General features: G+C 42.7%; 1 protein-coding gene across 2 annotated transcripts in view; it reads right to left on the reverse strand.

The window, feature by feature from the left end:
• LOC138676432 (synaptotagmin-4-like) overlaps positions 1–20729 on the reverse strand; it is a 156932-nt gene that overhangs the window by 64711 nt on the left and 71492 nt on the right. The window contains exon 1 of one of the 2 annotated variants that reach the window (XM_069765722.1): positions 1094–1572. The exons of the other annotated variant lie outside the window; for it this stretch is intronic. Within the exon in view, the coding sequence (XP_069621823.1) occupies positions 1094–1262 (169 nt within the window). The 5' untranslated portion in view covers positions 1263–1572. Of the gene's footprint in view, positions 1–1093; positions 1573–20729 lie in introns of those variants that run through there. 2 annotated transcript variants of the gene reach the window in all.

Here is a 20729-nt window from a genome sequence, read left to right on the forward strand (position 1 = left end):
TTTAGTTAATGAGATTCTCGTGCTCGAGGGCGGGCCTGTGGGGACAGCTTTATGTGATGCTCTGTTCTCATTCATACTTATGGGCTTAAATGACAGGTCAGTGAACCTTCTGTTAAATGTTGCGCTTGCGCAGTTCATATTGTGGTCATTGGAAAAAAATCTTTCAGATGTCCAAACAGACTTAACAGCTCTACGATTCTCAAAATGGCTGCTAATGGAGGAGTATGTGACCAAATCTGTCCATCAGCCTCCTTCATTTGGAAAACACCTCTGTTTGGAAAGCTACTTTTCCTTTGGAGGAGTTAAGGAGGGTTTGTCAGATGGACAAAAGGAAAAAAAAAAAGATAAAGACAAATGCCTGCATTTTCAGGGGGATAATGCCTCTTGAGTGTATTCATTAGGGTATACACCACTGCACTCTTGAAATTCATAACAGCTTTTTCTACACGCAAATAAACAGCTAACTGGACTGTCGACCACCATTGAGTAATACTGAATGAATGTGGTTGATAACGTTCTCTTTGAAAAAGTCTACAGGTTCCAGGTTATACTTTGAAGTAGACATACCGTATACCTTCACTTCCAGAAAATTAACTTAAATAGGCAGTAAAACAACCACTGACAGTGTAATTCAGTATTTCGAAGACAATATATGCTCTGTAAATTCTGACATTTTACCCACTGTGTAAATGTATCATAATCCTATCCCAATAAGACTAAGAAGCAAAAAAAAAAATACTATAAAGCATTAATACATGGAAAATACATCACTAATAGAAAAAAGTGTGTGTAAATAATATATATATATATATATATATATATATATATATATATAAACAATCTTCAAGTGAATATTTCTTTAAAGTTAGAGCGCAAATGTAAAAACTCTTACAATTCAATTAACCTGTAACTGTAGTGATATGCAGATTTTGTATTAGTATAATAGCTATAATAGTATAATGAGCTGGTTACAGTAGTTTTTTTAATGGAGAAATTAGAGAATCTGCAAGCAATACATAATAAACACATAAGGAATAGTAATTGAAGGTTTGAGAAACAAAAGGGAATATAAAAAGTAAAATAATATCTGCACCTTCTTGATGTTTATTGAGGAGGACCTGAATCAGTAGCCAAAGAAAGAGGAACACAACCACACCCTCAATCATTCCTTTGGAGCAGAAGAAGATAACCGATTGACACACCGCCCCTGGAGAGGTCTGTTCATCAGCCAAATCTGCTATCCAGGGCTCAGTACCCATCATTCCTCACTTCATCTGATGTGGTCATCTGAGGGAAGCCCAATACAATCATTTTTAGTCAATTGACTAAGGTCATCTTCAGTAAACGAGGATTCTGACCTTCATCCCTATCCTGGGACTTGTGGCAAGTTGAAGTGTGAAGAATTCCTGGCAGTAAGTGACCTCATCTCATGAAGAGCATTTCTTCCAGGCAAGAAGATAAGGTGTCACTTTGCTGACTGCAGTTGACCAAAAGGCCTTTCTGTAAAGGTCTAAGCTAAGTTCCTCCCTTTTTTTCGGGATGCAGGATACTGTCTGTTGTGCTAGCTGCATTGAAGGGAGGGAACAGAATAAGTGTCCGCCTTTGCTAGTGTTCTGAATGATTAAAAAATCCTTTCATAAGACGGATAATGTGTTTAGTTATGGTCATACATGGCGTGGAAAAGGGTCACTGTGTTGCAGGTTTTCATTTTCGGTAAAAGAAAAAAAGCTCTAACATTAATCACAACAGTTATTTCCCTTCTTTTATCCCTTCTCAGCATTGTCAAAATGATTTCGTTTTTTTTGGAATCAGTCATGCACATCCAGCTGCTTTTAACCCATCTACTACCAGATGGCATTACACATCTTCTGCCACCAGACTAAATAATGCAAGCATTTAAGACTCTTCATCAATAAGTACATTTACAGCCATAAATAAATTGAAATTCTCAGGTTTTATTAATGTTATTGTAAAAAAAAAAAAAAACTTGTACATTAATCCTTCAAGTCTACTAATAACAAAAACATGACAAATCATCATGTTTTAGCCTTGGAGGATTTCTAGGTTATAGAACCCCTTTTCATATACTTTACTGTAATAGTTAATATTTTATAGCTTGCTTTTATTATCATTTAAGGCAATTTATATCTCAGCTGAATAACTTTGTTTTTTTTCTTTTGCTTACAATTAAGTTTCATTTTTTTTCTTTTTTTAAATAACCAGTGTGTAGGTTTGGCTAATTTGGGGAACCGTTTTAGACACTAAACAAAAAAAGTTGCACTCTGTAGTGTTAAAGCGTGTCAATATGAAATATATGAAATATGAATAGCAACTATATTATAGTACCGTATTTTCTAGTGTATAAGACAACCGGGCGTATAAGACGACCCCCAACTTTTCCATATAAAATATGGAATTTGGGATATACCCGCGGTATAAGACGGGGGTCACCTTATACGCCCAGTCATCTTATACGGCGTGTGGCTCCCAGGGTCTGGAGGAGAGGAGACTCTCCTTCAGGCCCTGTGATCCATATTCATGTAAAAAATAAAGAATAAAAATATAAAATATGGATATACTCACCCCTCCGATGGACCCTGGCTCTCAGCGCTGCAAGAGTCTGCCTCAATTCCTAAGAATGCAGTGAGTGAAGGACCTTCGATGACGTCGCGGTCACCTGACCGCGACGTCATCGAAGGTCCTTCACTCACTGCATTCTTAGGAGCGGAGGCAGACCCTTCAGACCCTGGGAACCATCCAGGATCGCTCCGTGCACCCGTACCCGGCATATAAGACGACCCCCGACTTTAGGGACAATTTTTAGCGGTTAAAAAGTAGTCTGATACGCCGGAAAATACGGTATATTGAATGTCATGCAAATATAAATATACAGACAACATCGGCAAGGAGTTTGTATGTTCTCCCCAAGTTCATAATCATTTAGAAACAACAATGCTAATGTTTTAACTCAGGAAGAGTTCAAAAATTAATATTTTGTGGAATAACCATGATTTTTAATCACAGCCTTCATGCGTCTTGGCATGCTTTCCACCAGTCTTTCACGCTGCTTCTGGCGCAAAAATGTAAGCGGTTCTTCTTTGTTTGATGGCTTGTGACTATCCATCATCCTCTTAAAGGCATTCCAGAGGTTTTCAATGGGGTTCAGGTCTGGAGATTGAGCTGCCAATGACAGGGTTTTGATGTGGTGCTCTCTTAAAAAAATATTATATATATATACACACACGAGGGGCGATCCAAAAGTAATGATAATCGGTTATTTCTATTGCACACAGAAATTAAAATAAAATGTTTTCTTCTCTCTTAGGTACCCACTAGTCCAGGAAAAAAAAATTACTTAAATAGACCACGATTCCCGGGAGCTACATTCATTTGAATATGAACTGCCGAGGAGTGAACATCAAAATGGAAAAAAACGAGCTCAGAGCTGTCATCAAATACCTCTGCTTGAAAAAAATGACTACCAAAGACATACACAGCGACTTGGTGGAAACATTGGGGGACTCTTCTCCTCCATATTCCACAGTTGCATGCTGGGCCAAGGAATTTAAGCTGGGAAGAACATCGACGGAAGATGAACATCGTCAAGGACGCCCATCCACGTCCCTCAATGAAGAAAACGTGAAAAAAGTTGAAGAAGTTGTATTGGCAGATCGAGAGTGACTATCAGGCATGTAGCCGAGGTCCCAGGGATCTCATATGGCAGTATTCAAAGAATCCTTGCAAAAGAATTGCATATGAGAAAGTTCTCCGCGTGTTGGGTGCCAAAAATGTTAACCGACGAGCAAAAGAAGAAACGAGTTGACATTTCAATAGCAAATCTCGAAAAGTTCCAAGCAGACAAGGAAAATTTTTTGTCACGTTTTTTGACCATGGACAAGACCTGGATCCACCACTTTGATCCCGAAACTAAACAACAATCGATGACATGGAAACGAGCCGACGAACCAACGCCAAAGAAATTCAAAGTGTCAACCTCAGCAGGGAAGGTTATGGCATCCGTTTTTTGGGACGATGAAGGAATTATTATGGTGGACTATTTGGAGAAGGGAGCCACTATTACGGGCTCTTACTACGCAGAACAAATAAGAAGATTGTGGGAGGCTATCAAGGAGAAAAGGCTCGGCAAACTGCGGGCTGGAGTGCTGTTTCACCAAGATAACGCGCCGGCTCACAAAGCTGCAGTTGCCATGGCTACCATTCAAGAAGCGGGCTTTGAACTGGTGAAACACCCCCCCTGTTGGCCAGATCTAGCCCCCAGTGACTTCTTTCTCTTTCCTCGACTCAAGGAACACCTCCGGGGCAAGAAATTTGATGACAATAGCGACGTGATAACCGCTGTTGGGGATTTTTTTGAGGGTCAAGATCAAGAATTTTTTTTCTAAGGGAATTCTAAGTTTAAAAAAGAGATGGACTAAATGTATAGACTTGATAGGAGACTATGTAAAAAAATAAAAAATTTTTTTGACTATATTCATCGTGTTTAGTATTGATTATCATTACTTTTGGATCGCCATATATATATATATATATATATATATATATATATATATATACACACATATATACATATACATATACATACATATACATATACACACACACATACATCCATACAGTGGAGGAGATATGTATTCGATTCCTCGCTTGTTTTGTAAGTTTGCCCACTGACTAAGGCATGAACAGTCTATAATTTTAAGGGTAGGTTAATTTTAACATTGAGAGCTAGTATATCGAAAACAAAAATCCAGAAAAATCACATTCTATAAATTATATAAATTTATTTGCATTTTGCAGTGAGAAATAAGTATTTGATCCCCTATCAACTATTAAGAGTTCTGGCTCCTACAGACCAGTTAGATGCTCCTAATCATCTCGTTACCTGCATTAAAGAGTTGATTGTGACTTGTAGGATCACTACTTCCAACAGGTGGCGGTATAGAGTTTAAGTCCTCTTTTTCTCAGAAGAGGCAATTTGCATATTATATTTCCCAGAGGAGCATTGCACGGCGAATAAGCCTCCTTACCTTGACAAGCCAGAGATGGTATGTCACTCTCCATGAGGAGAAACGATACCCCTTAGACCCCCAGTCCAGAGCCTCTCACCTAGCGAAATTAGTTCTCATGCTTCGCACTGACGAGGGCCAACAGTCCGAAACACCGTGTCTGCGAATTGAGATACAGATTTGGCTTTTATTCTAAGTCATATTGCATGACTCGTTAAAGAGTTGATTGTGACTTGTAGGATCGCTACTTCCAACAGGTGGCACTATAGAGTTTAAGTCCTCTTTTTCTCAGAAGAGGCAATTTGCATATCTGCATTAAAGACAGATGTCTTACATAGTCACCTTTATAAGAGACTCCTGTCCACAGACTCAACTAATCAGTCAGACTCTAACCTCTACAACATGGGCAAGACCAGAGAGCTTTATAAGAATGTCAGGGACAAGATCATAGACCTGCACAAAGCTGGAATCGGCTACAAAACCATACGTAAGACATTGGGTGAGAATAGGACAACCGTTGGTGCAATAGTAAGAAAATGGAAGAAATACAAAAGGACTGTCAATCGACATCGATCTGGGACACCATGCTAAATCTCACCTATTGGGGTATCCTTAATCATGAGGAAGGCGAGAGATCAGCCTAAAACTACATGGGAGAACTTGTTAATGATCTCAAGGCAGCTGGGACCACAGTCACCAAGAAAACCATTGGTAACACATTACGCCATAAAGGTTTAAAATCCTGCAGTGCCGCAAGGTCCCCCTGCTCAAAAAGACACATGTGCAGGCCCGTCTGAACACCTGAATGATTCTGTGAGTAATTGGGAGAAGGTACTGTGTTCAGATGAGACAAAAATTTAGGTCTTAGGCATTAACTCAACTCGCTATATTTGAAGGAAAAGAAATGCTGCCTATGACCCAAAGAACACCTTCCCCACTGTAAAGCATGGAGGTGGAAACATTATGTTTTGGGGTGTTTCCCTGCTAAGGACACAGGACTACTTCACCGCATCAGTGGGAGAATGGATGAAGCCAAGTACTGTAAAATCCTGAGTAACAACCTCCTTCTCTCCGCCAAGGACATTAAAAACGGGTGGTGGCTGGGTCTTCCAACAAGACAATGACCCAAAACATACAGCCAAGGCAACAAAGGAGTGGCTCAAAAAGAAGCACATTAAGGTCATGGAGTGGCCTAGCCAGTCTCCAGAGCTTAATCCCATAGAAAACTTATGGAGGGAGTCGAAGCTTCAAGTTGCCAAGCGACAGCCTCAAAATCTTAATGATATAGAGATGATCTGCAAAGAGGAGTGGACCAAAATTCCTCCTGACATGTGCACAAATCTCATCATCAACTACAAATAGCTTCTGACAGCTGTGCTTGCCAACAAGGGTTTTGCCCCCAAGTATTATGTCTTGTTTGCCAGAGGGATCAAATACTTATTTCTCACTGCAAAATGCAAATACATTTATATAATTTACACAATCATTTTCTGGATTTTTTTTTTTATATTCTCTCACTGTTAAAATTAACCTACTCTTAAAATTATAGACTGTTCATGGCTTTGTCAGTGAACAAACTTACAAAATCATCATGGGATCAAATACTTATTTCCCCCACTGCATATACACATTTGCATATATGTCTAACAAATAAGAATATGTCTGTAACCATAACAGTATAAGTGGCTTCATTGGGGCTTACATTCAAACCCCCCCACAAAATCTGATCCGGGTGTGTGCGCCGACTAGACAAATGGTGTGTTCGCCTAGTGGAGGTGGTCACCCAGATGCAGTATACTATGTGTATAATCTAACTCAAACTGAAGCCAAACTCAAAAGCCTCTTGAGGCTGGTTAGTTGGGTTCAGAAGACCTGCGGCTGGTACAGACATAGCAGTCCGTTCCCTAAGAGTATGAGCCCACAACATCTTTTAGTTTTTCCTGCCCTAAGAGCCCAGCTACTGGGATAAAATTAACATTATTCATCCCAGCAGCCTCTGGCTTTCAGTCATATGGATGGGCCAGCACAGCTTCACTCACTGCTCAGTACATAATGAACAGTGGCTGTGAGTTGCACTGACTGATCGCCAGCTCTGTACTGAGGCATTATAGAGCTGTCAGTCAGTGCATGGATGTGGTTACAGCAGACACTTACTATGTACTTGAGTAGTGACAAACTGTGCCAGACGCAATTTTATGACAAAGTCGGAGGCTGCCAGGAGGAATAATGCTAATTTCCTCCCTGTATCAGCAGCCGCACAGCTTTAGAACGCTATTAACCTGCAGATTAAAACTATATATGCAGGTTAATGGCAGTTTTTGACATTACAGGTTCCCTTTAACATTATGGCCCAGTACATCAAATAGATTACGCTAGAATTCTTTGGTAAATTGCTATGAAAAGTCGCAAAATTTTTGGGCAACATGTAGTTCCCCAAAAATGTTGCAACTTTTCGCCTTTTCATGCAAGTTTCACCCAACTCTGCCAAAACGGGTGGAGCTGGGGTGGCATGATGCAATAACTCTTCCAATTTATAACGAGCTGTAGTGTACCTTAACCCAGAATTCTTACTTTATTCCCTGGAGTAAGAACAGTGTTGAGGCTCACTCCAAAGTTCATTGGTCTCAGACTCTAACTCCATTATGCCCTCTCATCAAGACTGGCATAAACAACACGGTCTTTAAGTATTTTTAAGCACTTTATCAGGCATGTTTTCAGAGCAAATCTGCTTGAAAAAGAAGCCAGCCGTGTGCACATAACCTTACAGTTTTCCACAAACCCCTGAATTCAGCCTTAGACAGCTTAAATTGCTCTACAGCTGAAATTGTTACTTGGCCACAACTGTTGTCACTATATTTTTTATTAATTAAATTACAATTTTTGAATTATATATGCGAGAAAGGCTTTAACTTTTGGGTGAATTATTAGTTCATGAGGTAGTTACAAAAAGTGATAGTTCCTAAAAACTGGATGTAACTCGACATATCAGACTGTTTGTAGTCTACCTAACTTGGAAACTTTCAATTACTTGTGGAAAATAACTTTGGCTACATTCTCACAATGAGTAATTGTGGAATTTTTGACCTTGCAGATTTTCTGAAGCATTTCTGCACCTATTAGCTAAATTAGATTACTTGCATCTTTTTCATCACGTTTTTTACACTTTGATTTTTGGCTCTTGTTGCGATGTTGTGTTTTAAATAAAGCTTCATTTTTAATACTTCCTAGTATTTGGCTTTGACAAATCTTTATTGACAAAAACATGTAGAGTATATGTAGTTTAAGAAAACACACGTGTTTTTTACCTATGTATTTTCCACAACCAATGCAATTGTACTGGGAAAATACACAAATAAAATCATGACTTGGATATCGTGCTTAACCCCTTTCTGACCTCAGACGGGATAGTACGTTCGAGGTCAGATCCCCTGCTTTGATGCAGGGCTCCGCGGTGAGCCCGCATCAAACCCGGGACATGTCAGCTGTTTTAAACAGCTGACATGTGCCCGTAATAGGCGCGGGCAGAATCGCGATCTGCCCGCACCTATTAACTAGTTAAATGCCGCTGTCAAACGCAGACAGCGGCATTTAACTACCGCTTCCGGCCGGGCGGCCGGAAATGACGTCATCGCCGACCCTCGTCACATGATCGGGGGTCGGCGATGCGTCAGGATGGTAACCATAGAGGTCCTAGAGACCTCTATGGTTACTGATCACCGGTGGCTGTGAGCGCCACCCTGTGGTCGGCGCTCACAGCACACCTCCATTTCTGCTACATAGCAGCGATCAGCAGATCGCTGCTATGTAGCAGAGGCGATCGAGTTGTGCCTGCTTCTAGCCTCCCATGGAGGCTATTGAAGCATGGCAAAATTAAAAAAAAGTTAAAAAAAATGTGAAAAAAATAAAAAATAAAAGTTTAAATCACCCCCCTTTCGCCCCAATCAAAATAAATCAATAAAAAAAAATCAAATCTACACATATTTGGTATCGCCGCGCTCAGAATCACTCGATCTATCAATTAAAAAAAAGCATTAACCTGATCGCTAAACGGCGTAGCAAGAAAAAAAATTCGAAACGCCAGAATTACGTTTTTTAGGTCGCCGCGACATTGCATTAAAATGCAATAACGGGCGATCAAAAGAACGTATCTTTTTTTGCAATTTCACTGCACTTGGAATTTTTTTCCCGTTTTCTAGTACACGACATACTAAAACCAATGATGTCGTTCAAAAGTACAACTCGTCCCGCAAAAAATAAGCCCTCACATGGCCAAATTGACGGAAAAATAAAAAAGTTATGGCTCTGGGAAGGAGGGGAGTGAAAAACGAACACGGAAAAACAAAAAATCCCAAGGTCATGAAGGGGTTAAAGGGAGCCTGTCACCCCCAAACTCGAAGGTGAGCTAAGCCCACCAGCATCAGGGGCTTATCTACAGCATTCTTGAATGCTGTAGATAAGCCCTGATGTATCCTAAAAGATGAGAAAAAGAGGTTAGATTATACTAACCAAGGGGCTATCCCGGTACGATGGGCGTCGCGGTCCGGCGCCTCCCATCTTCTTATGATGACGTCCTCTTCTTGTTTTCAAACTGCGGCTCCGGCGCAGGCGTACTTTGTCTGCCCTGTTGAGGGCAGAGCAAAGTACTGTAGTGCGCAGTTATCGGGAAAGGTCAGAGAGGCCCGGCGCCTGAGCACTGCAGTACTTTGCTCTGCCCTCAACAGGGCAGACAAAGTACGCTTGCGCTGGAGCCACAGCGTGAAGACAAGAAGAGGATGTCATCTTAAGAAGATAGGAGGCCCCGGACCAAACCGTGACACCCATCGGACCGGACAGCAGCGGGACCGCTCTTGGGTGAGTAGAATATAACCTCTTTTTCTCATGTTTTAGGATACATCGGGGGCTTATCTACAGCATTCCAGAATGCTGTAGATAAGCCCCTGATGCTAGTGGGCTTAGCTCACCTTCGATTTTGGGGGTGACAGGTTCCCTTTAAGAGAAAATTCTATAACCTTCTGCATATCCAGTAGTTTTAGCCCTGCAGCTCTGTGTTGCAGTCATAAACTTCAGGGGGTTAAATGTAGACTGAAGAAATGCTGTTCACAGTTATTGCTAGTTTAAATGATAATAGGGATTTTCTACAAATATGAAGGATTCTGAGAAAAGTTCTGAGATGGCCAAAACCTGCATCCTGCAGACACAAGATAATGAGTAAAAGCAATAGAATAGGGAGGCAGAGAAGCATTAATGAGAACCTTCAGAGATAAGAAGCAGAAATGATTAAAACGTGCACAGCAGCTTTATAGTGAAGTAAAAAGAAAAAAAAAAAAGGGGGCTAATGTGTAATATTTGCTTCTGAGTATGGTAGATTATTTGGAAACGCCAATTATTCTTTTGGTGTATAGTAAGGGTATGGGCTCTAAGTCTTTTTGAAGAAGTTTCTTGAAGCCTATTTGCCTTAAAGGGAACCTGTCAGCAGGATTGTGCACAGTAACCTACAGAAAGCGTCAGGTTGGTGCCATTATACTGATTACAATGATGCCTTGGTTGATGAAATCCGTCTTGTGGTTGTTGTTTAATCTTTATTTTCAGTTAATGATATGTTCGTGCTCCGGGTCAGCCTGTGTGTGTGTGTGTGTGTGTGTGTGTGTGTGTGTGTGTGTGGGGGGGGGGGGGTCTTCATGTGGTGCTCAGCTTACATATTCATCTGTATGGCTTCTGACAAATCACTAATCCCTTAGAGACCTGCCCCTCATTTTACATGCTGAATATGCTATTGTTTGAAAGAAACAAAATTGCATTCATCATGCCAGCGGCGCTTGCGCTGTAACATGATTGGATCTAAAATATCCATACTTTCATTTTATTTAGTCATATAAATTTATTTAGAGTAAAACAATTTCTTCCTCAAAATGGCGCCAGCTGGGCCTGCGCAGTCGCATAATTTGGAGCGCAATAGATGCTAATGCGACGGCGCCATTTTGCTAGAAAAAAAAATTGTCTACACCAAGATGGCGACAGCCACGCCTGCGCAGTAGCATCTAGATGTATAGTTTCATGGGTAGAGATTTATTACTACTACAAGGGAATCTGTCAGCAGGTTTTGCTGCCTCATCTGAAAGCAGCATGATGTAGGCAAAGAAAAGCTAAATCCAATGATATATCACTTTGATTACTTGGTGCAGCAGAACTTCTGATACAATGAGAGCTTTTAGATTTGGAATGGAGCAGAGCAGAGCAGAGAAAGCTAACCCTGGCCACACAAGGCTCTGTGTACATAATCCATACACAGTGAGGTGCATAGTTGCTTAACTAGTCAGCAATCTTGGTCTCTTAGTGAGAACTTCTTTATTATAAAGGAATCTGTAAAGATAAAAAGAGCAATAGGGTCTTTCCGGGTTAAAAAAAGTTGCAGAGGAAATGCTCACCTGGCGGGGATGTGAACGTCACAACTCCTATGTTAATTTGGAAAGGTATAGGCTGCTGTAGATCCATAATAGTATATCATGTAGAAGTTGGAGAAAACGTGGCAGAAAATACACGCTGGCAACAGTATTGAATGCAGAGAGAAAACGTAGAAATGCAAATGCAGAGACCTCTGAGGCTTGTCCTAAGAAAGTAAAAGGTGAGCAGAACTGAGTGCATCATTGGTTTCTCAGCGGCCATTTTCCTAAAGCCGAGGGCCACCAAGATCTCAATCTGCGCATGCACGGCCTCCGGCAGCTATTTTCCTGAAGCCGAGGGCCGCCAAGATCACAATCTGCGCACGCGCTGCCTCCGGCGGCCATTTACCTGAAACCCACAGCCTTAGGAAAATGGAGAGCAAGTAGCCCAGCTGAAATCTCAATCCGCGCATGTGCCGCCTCTGGCGGCCCGCAGCTTCAGGAGGATGGCCGCAGGGAAACCAACGATGCACTCCGCACTGCTCGCCGCCGACACCAAGCTTCAACATTGCCACACTTCTGCCGCCAACTGTTCCCTGAGGAAGGGACGCTGCTACACCACTGGCGCCACCCCCCTGTAAGCGTGCGTTCGGACTATAAGACGCACCCCCATTTTCCTCCCAAATTGTTTTGGGAAAAAGTGTGTCTTGTAGTCTGAAAAATACGGTAAATAAACCTTCCCACCTTCTTGGTTTCAGTCTATTTCCTCCCTTCCCTGTCTCTATGAAGCCAGAACTGTCATTCAAAGAAGAGGGGGACGGAAATACAGTGGCATTTAAAAGTTTGGACTCCCCAGGTAAAAATTACTGTTATTGTGAACAGATAAGCAAATTGAAGATGAAATGATCTCTAAAATGGCTAAAATTAAAGATGACACACTTCCTTTGTATTTTTTTTTTATCATTCAATATATTTTTATTAAACAATTTGGATATTTTTAGTAACATCTGAAACATTACATATCAAATGAAATAAACACATACAGATTCAATCAAATCCCTTCCCCTTATCAAATGTCATTTCAGACAGTAATATTATAACCCAACTGTGTCTATGTTACAGCATGTAACAGGTTTATAATTCGTAAATGCGGTGGGGAAGAGGTTAATAACATTAAGAAATACAATGCAGAAGACATAAAAGCAAAGCAGGAGGTAAAAGACATAAGTAAGAGAGAAAGGGAGAGGAGAGAAAAAGTGGATATCGGAGATCACACATCCCAACTATCCTATTTATTTAGGGATCTAAGAATTAACACCTTATGTCAACCATGTCTGAAAATATTGTGATTCTTTAAATTGGATCCATGGGTACCATATTGCAAACCACCTAGTACATGTCTTGTCATAAAATGCCCCAATCTCCTCCATGTGCGGCAGAACATTCATCGCCTCCACCCAATCTATTTTTTGGCACAACCGTAGATCTCCAGAGTCTAGGTATAATTTGACGCATTGCTATTACAAAAAATGGGAACAGATCTTTCTTGATTTTCTAAATAGCGCCTGCGACAATGGACAACAATGCTATTTCTGGAGATGCTTCCACATGAGTTTTGGTAATATGATTGTATAGTTGGAATATTTCATTCCATATGGATCTAACCCCCGGACAGGCCCACCACACGTGTAGCATTGATCCAATTGTGGTACTGCACCTCCAGCACATATCTGAAATCATCAGGTACATCTTATGTACTGTAACAGGTGTTCGATACCAACGCATCAGAATTTTGTAGTTTAGCTCCTGGATCCTGCAAGAAACCGACATCCTATGTATGAAAGCAAATGACCTAGACCATATTTCATCTGTAATTTCGTTATTTAACTCCTTTTGCCACTGGACCATACATTTGAGTGGCCCATCTCCCATCCCCTCCGACACTATCAGACAATAGATCAGGGATACAGCGTGAGCCGGGCCCTGTGGGAGGAAGCATAGGCGCTCAAAAGAAGTAGGCACATGCGGCAGCGTCCACCCCGGGGCCAGGGACCTAATATAACTCTGAAGTTGAAAGTATTGTAGCCAAGATCCCAGAGCCTGTCTCCTATCTCCCAAGATGTCCACCATGAATCTAATACCCCTCTGGTCAATCACATCTTTAATTCGTGGTATTCCTCTCTGAGTGATGGGAGGTATAATAGAAGTTGACCATTGTAGCATCATAGGGAGCTGGGGATCATCTATTAAAGGAGTCAGCGGTCCCGGTATTACTGCTAACGAGAGATGTTTTGCGTAACGTCTCCAAGCAAGTACTATAGTGTATACTGTAGGAGACGTATCAAACTTATTCAAATCAATATCGTATGGCAGCCAGAACACCCCCTGGTAGAGACTCGAGGACAATTCGTGTTCAATGTCCACCCACAATTTGGATGTCCTATTATGATTTAATATGCAATTACCAATACTCACCGCATGGTATGCTCGTAGATCTGGAAGGCCCGTTCCCCCATTATCTGTGTGTCTGACTAGTTGGGCGTGACTTAAGCGAGATCCACCGCCATGCCAAACAAATGTCCTCATTATTTTGCGTAGGCTATCAAAAAAAGGTTTGTCTATATCCCATGGTATAGTCTGGAAGAAATATAATATTTTGGGCAAAATATCCATTTTTAGGGTATTGATTCTTCCAAACCACGAGAGTGGTATACTCTGCCACGTTTCAATCTCCTTCTCCAAACTTCATTTAAGAGGAGGGAAATTGAGATAGAACATTATCCGAGTGTCCGCAGGGATACTAATACCCAAATATTTAATACTAGATGGTGGCCCAATTCGAACGCATCGGGTATTCTAGAATATGCATGTCCACATAGTATATTGCGCTATATTGCCCAGCCATGTAGTATATTGCCCAGTGACGTAGTATATTGCCCAGCCACGTAGTATATTGCCCAGCCACGTAGTATATTGCCCAGCCACGTAGTATATTGCCCAGCCACGTAGTATATTGCCCAGCCACGTAGTATATTGCCCAGCCACGTAGTATATTGCCCAGCCACGTAGTATATTGCCCAACCACATAGTATATTGCCCAACCACATAGTATATTGCCCAACCACATAGTATATTGCCCAGCCACATAGTATATTGCCCAGCCACATAGTATATTGCCCAGCCACATAGTATATTGCCCAGCCACATAGTAACATAGTAACATAGTAACATAACATAGTTAGTAAGGCCGAAAAAAGACATTTGTCCATCCAGTTCAGCCTATATTCCATCATAATAAATACCCAGATCTACGTCCTTCTACAGAACCTAATAATTGTATGATACAATATTGTTCTGCTCCAGGAAGACATCCAGGCCTCTCTTGAACCCCTCGACTGAGTTCGCCATCACCATCATAGTAGTATATTGCCCAGCCACGTAGTATATTGCCCAGCCACATAGTATATAGCCCAGCCACATAGTATATTGCCCAGCCACGTAGTATATAGCCCAGCCACGTAGTATATAGCCCTGTCACGTAGTATATTGCCCAGCCACATAGTATATTGCCCAGCCACATAGTATATTGCCCAGCCACATAGTATATTGCCCAGCCACATAGTATATAGCCCAGCCACATAGTATATTGCCCAGCCACGTAGTATATTGCCCTGTCACGTAGTATATTGCCCTGTCACGTAGTATATTGCCCTGTCACGTAGTATATTGCCCTGTCATGTAGTATATTGCCCAGTCATGTAGTATATTGCCCAGTCTCGTAGTATACAGCACAGAGCCACGTAGTATATTGCACAGCAACATAGTATACAGCACAGAGCCACTTAGTATATTGCCCAGTGACGTAGTATATTGCCCAGCCACGTATGTCACGGGTTAAAAATAAACATATATTCACCTTCCGAAGGAGTCCTTGTAGTCATGTCGCCTGTGTGTGTTGCACTCGGCAGCTTCCGGTCCCAGGGTTGGTAGGGCAGAACCCGTGATGACGTTGCGGTCACATGACTGTGACGCCATGGCAGGTCCTTCTCACGCAGGACCTGTGATGAGGTCACGGTCACATGACCGTGACGTCATGGCAGGTCCTTGTCGCATACCATCCTTGGCACCGGAGCCTGCCGCTTGCATGGATCGGTTACCGGAGCGTGGCGAGGAGCGGGAAAGGTGGCAGAAGGGGAGTATATAATTTTTTTATTTTTTTTTATTATTTTTAACATTAGATCCTTTTACTATTGACGCTGCATAGGCAGCATCAATAGTAAAAACTTGGTCACACAGAGTTAATAGCGGCGGTAACGGAGTGAGTTACCCGCGGCATAACGCGGTCCGTTACCGCCGGCATTAACCCTGTGTGAGCGGTGACCGGAGGGGAGTATGCGGGCGCTGACTGCGGGGAGTAAGGAGCGGCCATTTTCTTCCGGACTGTGCCCGTCGCTGATTGGTCGTGGCTGTTTTGCCGCGACCAGTCAGCGACTTGGATTTCCTTGACAGACAGAGGCCACAACCAATGAATATCTGTGACAGACAGAAGGACAGACAGACGGAAGTGACCCTTAGACAATTATATAGTAGATGGTGTTGACTCCATCGGAATGGAAAGTCAAACTTAAGCTGATCTACTTCATATTCAGATAAAGTGATGTTGAGCAATTATGATTTCTGTAGATTCACCTTAAAGTTGCTCAGTCTACTGAATTTGTCAAATTCTTTCAACACAGATGGAAGACTAACTTTGGGAGAGGTAATATACATCAGGAGGTCGTCTGCGAATAAGGCCAACTTATGTTCTGTTTGACCCACTTGTATTCCCTTTATAGATGGATTCGGTCTAAGTGCATTTGCTAATGATTCCATTACTAAGATATATAGATATGGAGATAACGGGCAGCCCTGTCTAGTCCCATTCCCTATGGGGAATGGGGTCGACAGGCGCCCATTTATCCTTACTCTGGCTGAAGGCTCATAGTATAGGGCCATAATCCAATGGCTCATTCTTTGCTGTATACCAACTGCCACCAACGCGGCCTCCATGAAATTCCAACTCACCTTATCGAATGCCTTCTCGGCATCTACCAAGAGTAGGCAGAACGGAATCTTCCTAATTCAGGACCTCGAGATCAGTGACATAGTTTTTATAGTGTTGTCCCTTGCTTCTCTGCCCGGTACAAGCCCCACTTGTTCTCTATGAATTATGCTTGGAATATGGGGGGTTAATCTTAAGGCCATCATCTTGGAATATAGCTTAATATCAACATTGATCAAAGATATTGGGCGAAAACTAGAACAGTGAGGGGTCTGTACCTTCTTTATGTATCACTGTAATATATGCCTGTGTGGCATGAAATGGGAAATGGCAGGTTTGATATATTGTGTTGAAAGCTTTCAACATTAACGGGGAGCATAATTCTTGACATGTTCTATAGATAACAACAGGAGGACAAAAAGAGCAAACTGATTATATCTAAAAGATATCATATCATTTTATTATATCACTAGATGGCAGCCCGATTCTAAAGAATCGGGAGTCTAGAATCCATATATACTTTATTTATTCAAATGTAAGAATAATACAATTAATAAATAATAGTAAGAAAGAACAAAAATAATAGGCAGTATATGGAGAAAACACCAAACAAAAGTTCAAAATTGGTGTGAAAATGTCACTGAACCACTTCACAACTAAATATATATAGTTTTGGTAAATAGTATTATCATTTTTTTGACGAAATTCGGCAGGAGCTTGAAGAGCAACGTCACTGGGCCCGCCTCCACGCAGTAGAAACTTGCTGTGAGGTAAAAATTCAAAAATCACACCAAAATGGCGGGCGGAGTGTGTCACAGTACGGCACGTTTCTGATTGGTTGCCGCCTGCTGCGAGCGACCAATCAGACACTGGACACTGTTGACGTCACTTATCTCCGGACATTATCTCCGGACAGGGGCTGACTGGTAAATTTTAGCCTGGGGGGCAAAAACACAGCAGTGGCCCGTGAGTAGCGGCCCATCCTTAAAGGGGTTGTCGGATCTTATGCTACATGTCTACAGTCACTATGTGTGAATCCTCATATCGTGCGCACTGTGAAGATTCTCTGGTGCCGGCGCCGGGAACAGATGGTCTTGTGACCGCAAGCATGCGATATATATATTCCCAGCCACATTCCGACAAGACTGTTTCTGGCCTTGTTCAATACAGATGCATTAGGTCATGCAAGTCTAGTCAGCATGTGACCACATGCATGCAAATCACAAACTTGCAGTCACACACCAGCTGAATAAGCACAACACTGCAAGCAATGTGAGGATTGACAAGTCTGCAGTCACATATAATGACACAGAGTGAATGCACCAATGACACACACGCCCAGCTCCACTGTATAATGGCACACACGCACAGCCCCAGTGTATAATGACACACACACACTACAGTCATTGAAATGCGCTAGTGCAGCGCCCCAGAGACCTGGTCGTTGCAGTATGACGCTCTGCCACTAAGGGGAGTGATGGTACGTCTGATGGCACTAAGGAGTTCTCCTGACCAGGTATCACCAGAACACATTACACTTCACACTCTGGCCACTAGGGGGAGCAAAAGGCTTTATTTATTGGGCCACTCCTCACACTGGTAAAACTAGGGTTCGGGAAGGAAGTTATTCAGAAGCTGACTGGGTTGGAATCAGGCCACATCCCGTGGCAGGGGGTGTTGCAGGGAGAAGACACAGGGGGGTCCCTGTCAGGCGTGGGAACCTGGCAGGTGCCTAGCGAACAGAGCAGAACGTAACGGAACCGCGCCTGCACTACCTTGCGGCGGTATCCTAAGGAAGAGACACGAAGGGAAGGATATTGTGGAACAGTGTAAACGAGATCAAGCACAAAGGAGTACCAGTAGGAGTCGTGCCGTGAGACCGAGGCAACATCCTACTGAGGCGCGTAGCCGGTGGTCGGAACACCGTGGGAGTAACTGACTCTAGGCCTTACTTCGAACTCCGCAGGACAGTTAATTATAGGTTGGCTCTCTACCTTAAATTTCCTACGAAGACATAGGGGGCTTCAGTGGGAGAGGGGCGTCTCTAGGGTCCCGGAAGACCTCCAGGCCTTACCGTCATACGGGTGCGTCCTAGCCATAACATACCTGGGGGACGAGAAACTAGTAACATCTGGAACTAAAGAGAGAGAGAGCTGTAGAGAACGAACGAACAAGAACAGCAATTGTGAGGACTATTCCGAATGCTCAGCAGGGTAGGACTACAACACACAGGCGCTAGTGGTAGGCAAGGATTTCCATCTGCGAAGGAAACTCTGGAAGTGCCCATCGGACCGGCCGGTCTCAGATAGCCCTGTTAAGCGTGGTCTGGATTGAGGAACCTGAAGTCTTCAGTAAAGAGGTAAAGAGACTGCAACCCTGTGTCCTCGTTATTGACTGCACCCTACACCATTACCATCCACCTTACTGGGAAGCCCTGGGGATATACTTCACCTGTGGGAAGGTATACCATCCAGCTGCCATTCCATCACCCCAGCGGACCCCACAGCAGCGTCGGTCACCCTGACCGAACACCACAGGTGGCGTCATGAACCCCTGACAGACTGGACCACCTTTATTGGACGCCCCCTAGCAGGGTCGCGGACCAGGTCTAGCCACCGTGACAGTCTCAGAACCGAACCAGAGAGGCCCGGTACCGAGAACTCGTGGCCCTGTGTCTGGGGGCGCTCCACTAGCAGTAAAACACTTTGCCCAATACTCCCTTCCCTCCTCTCCCCTTGTCAGGCCATGTAATCTTCAGCTCATATGTGGATCACTGCTCACCATTCCCGCGTTTCGCCGCCCATACAGTACCTCCATAACGGCACCATACAAAACCTCCATAACACCACCATAGAGTACCTCCTGAACATCACCATACAGAACCTTCAAACAGGGCTGCCACTAGGAATTTTGGGGCCCCATACTGGCCAAATTTTCGGGGCCCATTGAGACTCTGCCCAGGCTCCAACCCCAGCCTCGCCTCCACCCCTCGAACTGTCCACAGTCCCACTGCTCTCTCTTGGAAAAACTCCACTTCTCACCAATCACACATTAACCGTTCCCATCACCAGATCACACATATAGCCAGCAGCTTTTGTTTTGCCTAAAGGATTTTTCTAATCTGCCACCACGACAAGGTAGACTCATTTGGCCGGGCCCTACTCTACGCTAACCTATTAAAAATTTGTTAAAATACAATTTAGGTATATTTTTATTTATTTTTCAATTTCTTAAATGACCAATAATGTCTCATCCAAAGGTACAAATGCCACCGTACCATGACCAGACACCATATTTCCACCAGTGACCCAACAATATCACATACAAGGGACAAATACAACCACACCATGTCCAGACCACATATTACCACCACATGGTGACCAATAATACCACATACAAGGAACAAATACCAACACAACATAACAAGACCACACATTACCACCACATAGTGACCTATAATACCACATACAAGGAACAAATACTGCCACACCATGTCCAGATCACATATTACCACCACAGTGACCGACTAATATCACATACAAGGGACAAACACCATCGCACCATATCAAGATCACATATTACCACCACATGTGACCAATAATACCACATACAAGGAACAAATACCGCCATACCATGACCAGTCCACATATTACCACCACAGTTACCGAATAATAGCACATACAAGAGACAAATACTGCAACGCCATGACCGGACCACATATTACCACAACATAGTGACTGAATACTACAATACTGATCATTAATAAAAAATAAACACACAAAAAAAAACAACACAATACTATCACCAAAAGTGCCACTATGCACAGGAGATCTGTACTTAGTATGCAGTGTCACTGTACAGGTAATACAGTGATCTCCAGTGACAATATACACATGACCTCTGTATATAGTGCCAGTGTACAGGTAATACAGTGATCACTGGTGACATTGTACACAGGAACTCTGTATATAGTGTATAGTGTCAGTGTACAGGTAACACTGACTCACCATTGACGTCTCTAGGTGAAGTCCTTCAGCTTCGCTTTTCATCCTCAACCAACACAGACCGCCATCACATCTTCCAGCCAGGATGGGTCTCTGCAGGAAATAACACAGTTATCTAGAGCTCCGCTTGCAGAACACATTACTTAATTTTTTCCCAACTTCTACACTATACCAGATGAAGAAAAAAGCGACATAATGTCGCTCTGCACAGTAACAGGACCGCCCCCTCATTTAAAACAGTATCCTCAAAAAATAAAATAAATACATCACTGTAGTAATA

The sequence above is a fragment of the Ranitomeya imitator genome, chromosome 4, assembly GCF_032444005.1.
Source record: "Ranitomeya imitator isolate aRanImi1 chromosome 4, aRanImi1.pri, whole genome shotgun sequence".
Classification (NCBI taxonomy): Eukaryota; Metazoa; Chordata; class Amphibia; order Anura; family Dendrobatidae; genus Ranitomeya; species Ranitomeya imitator.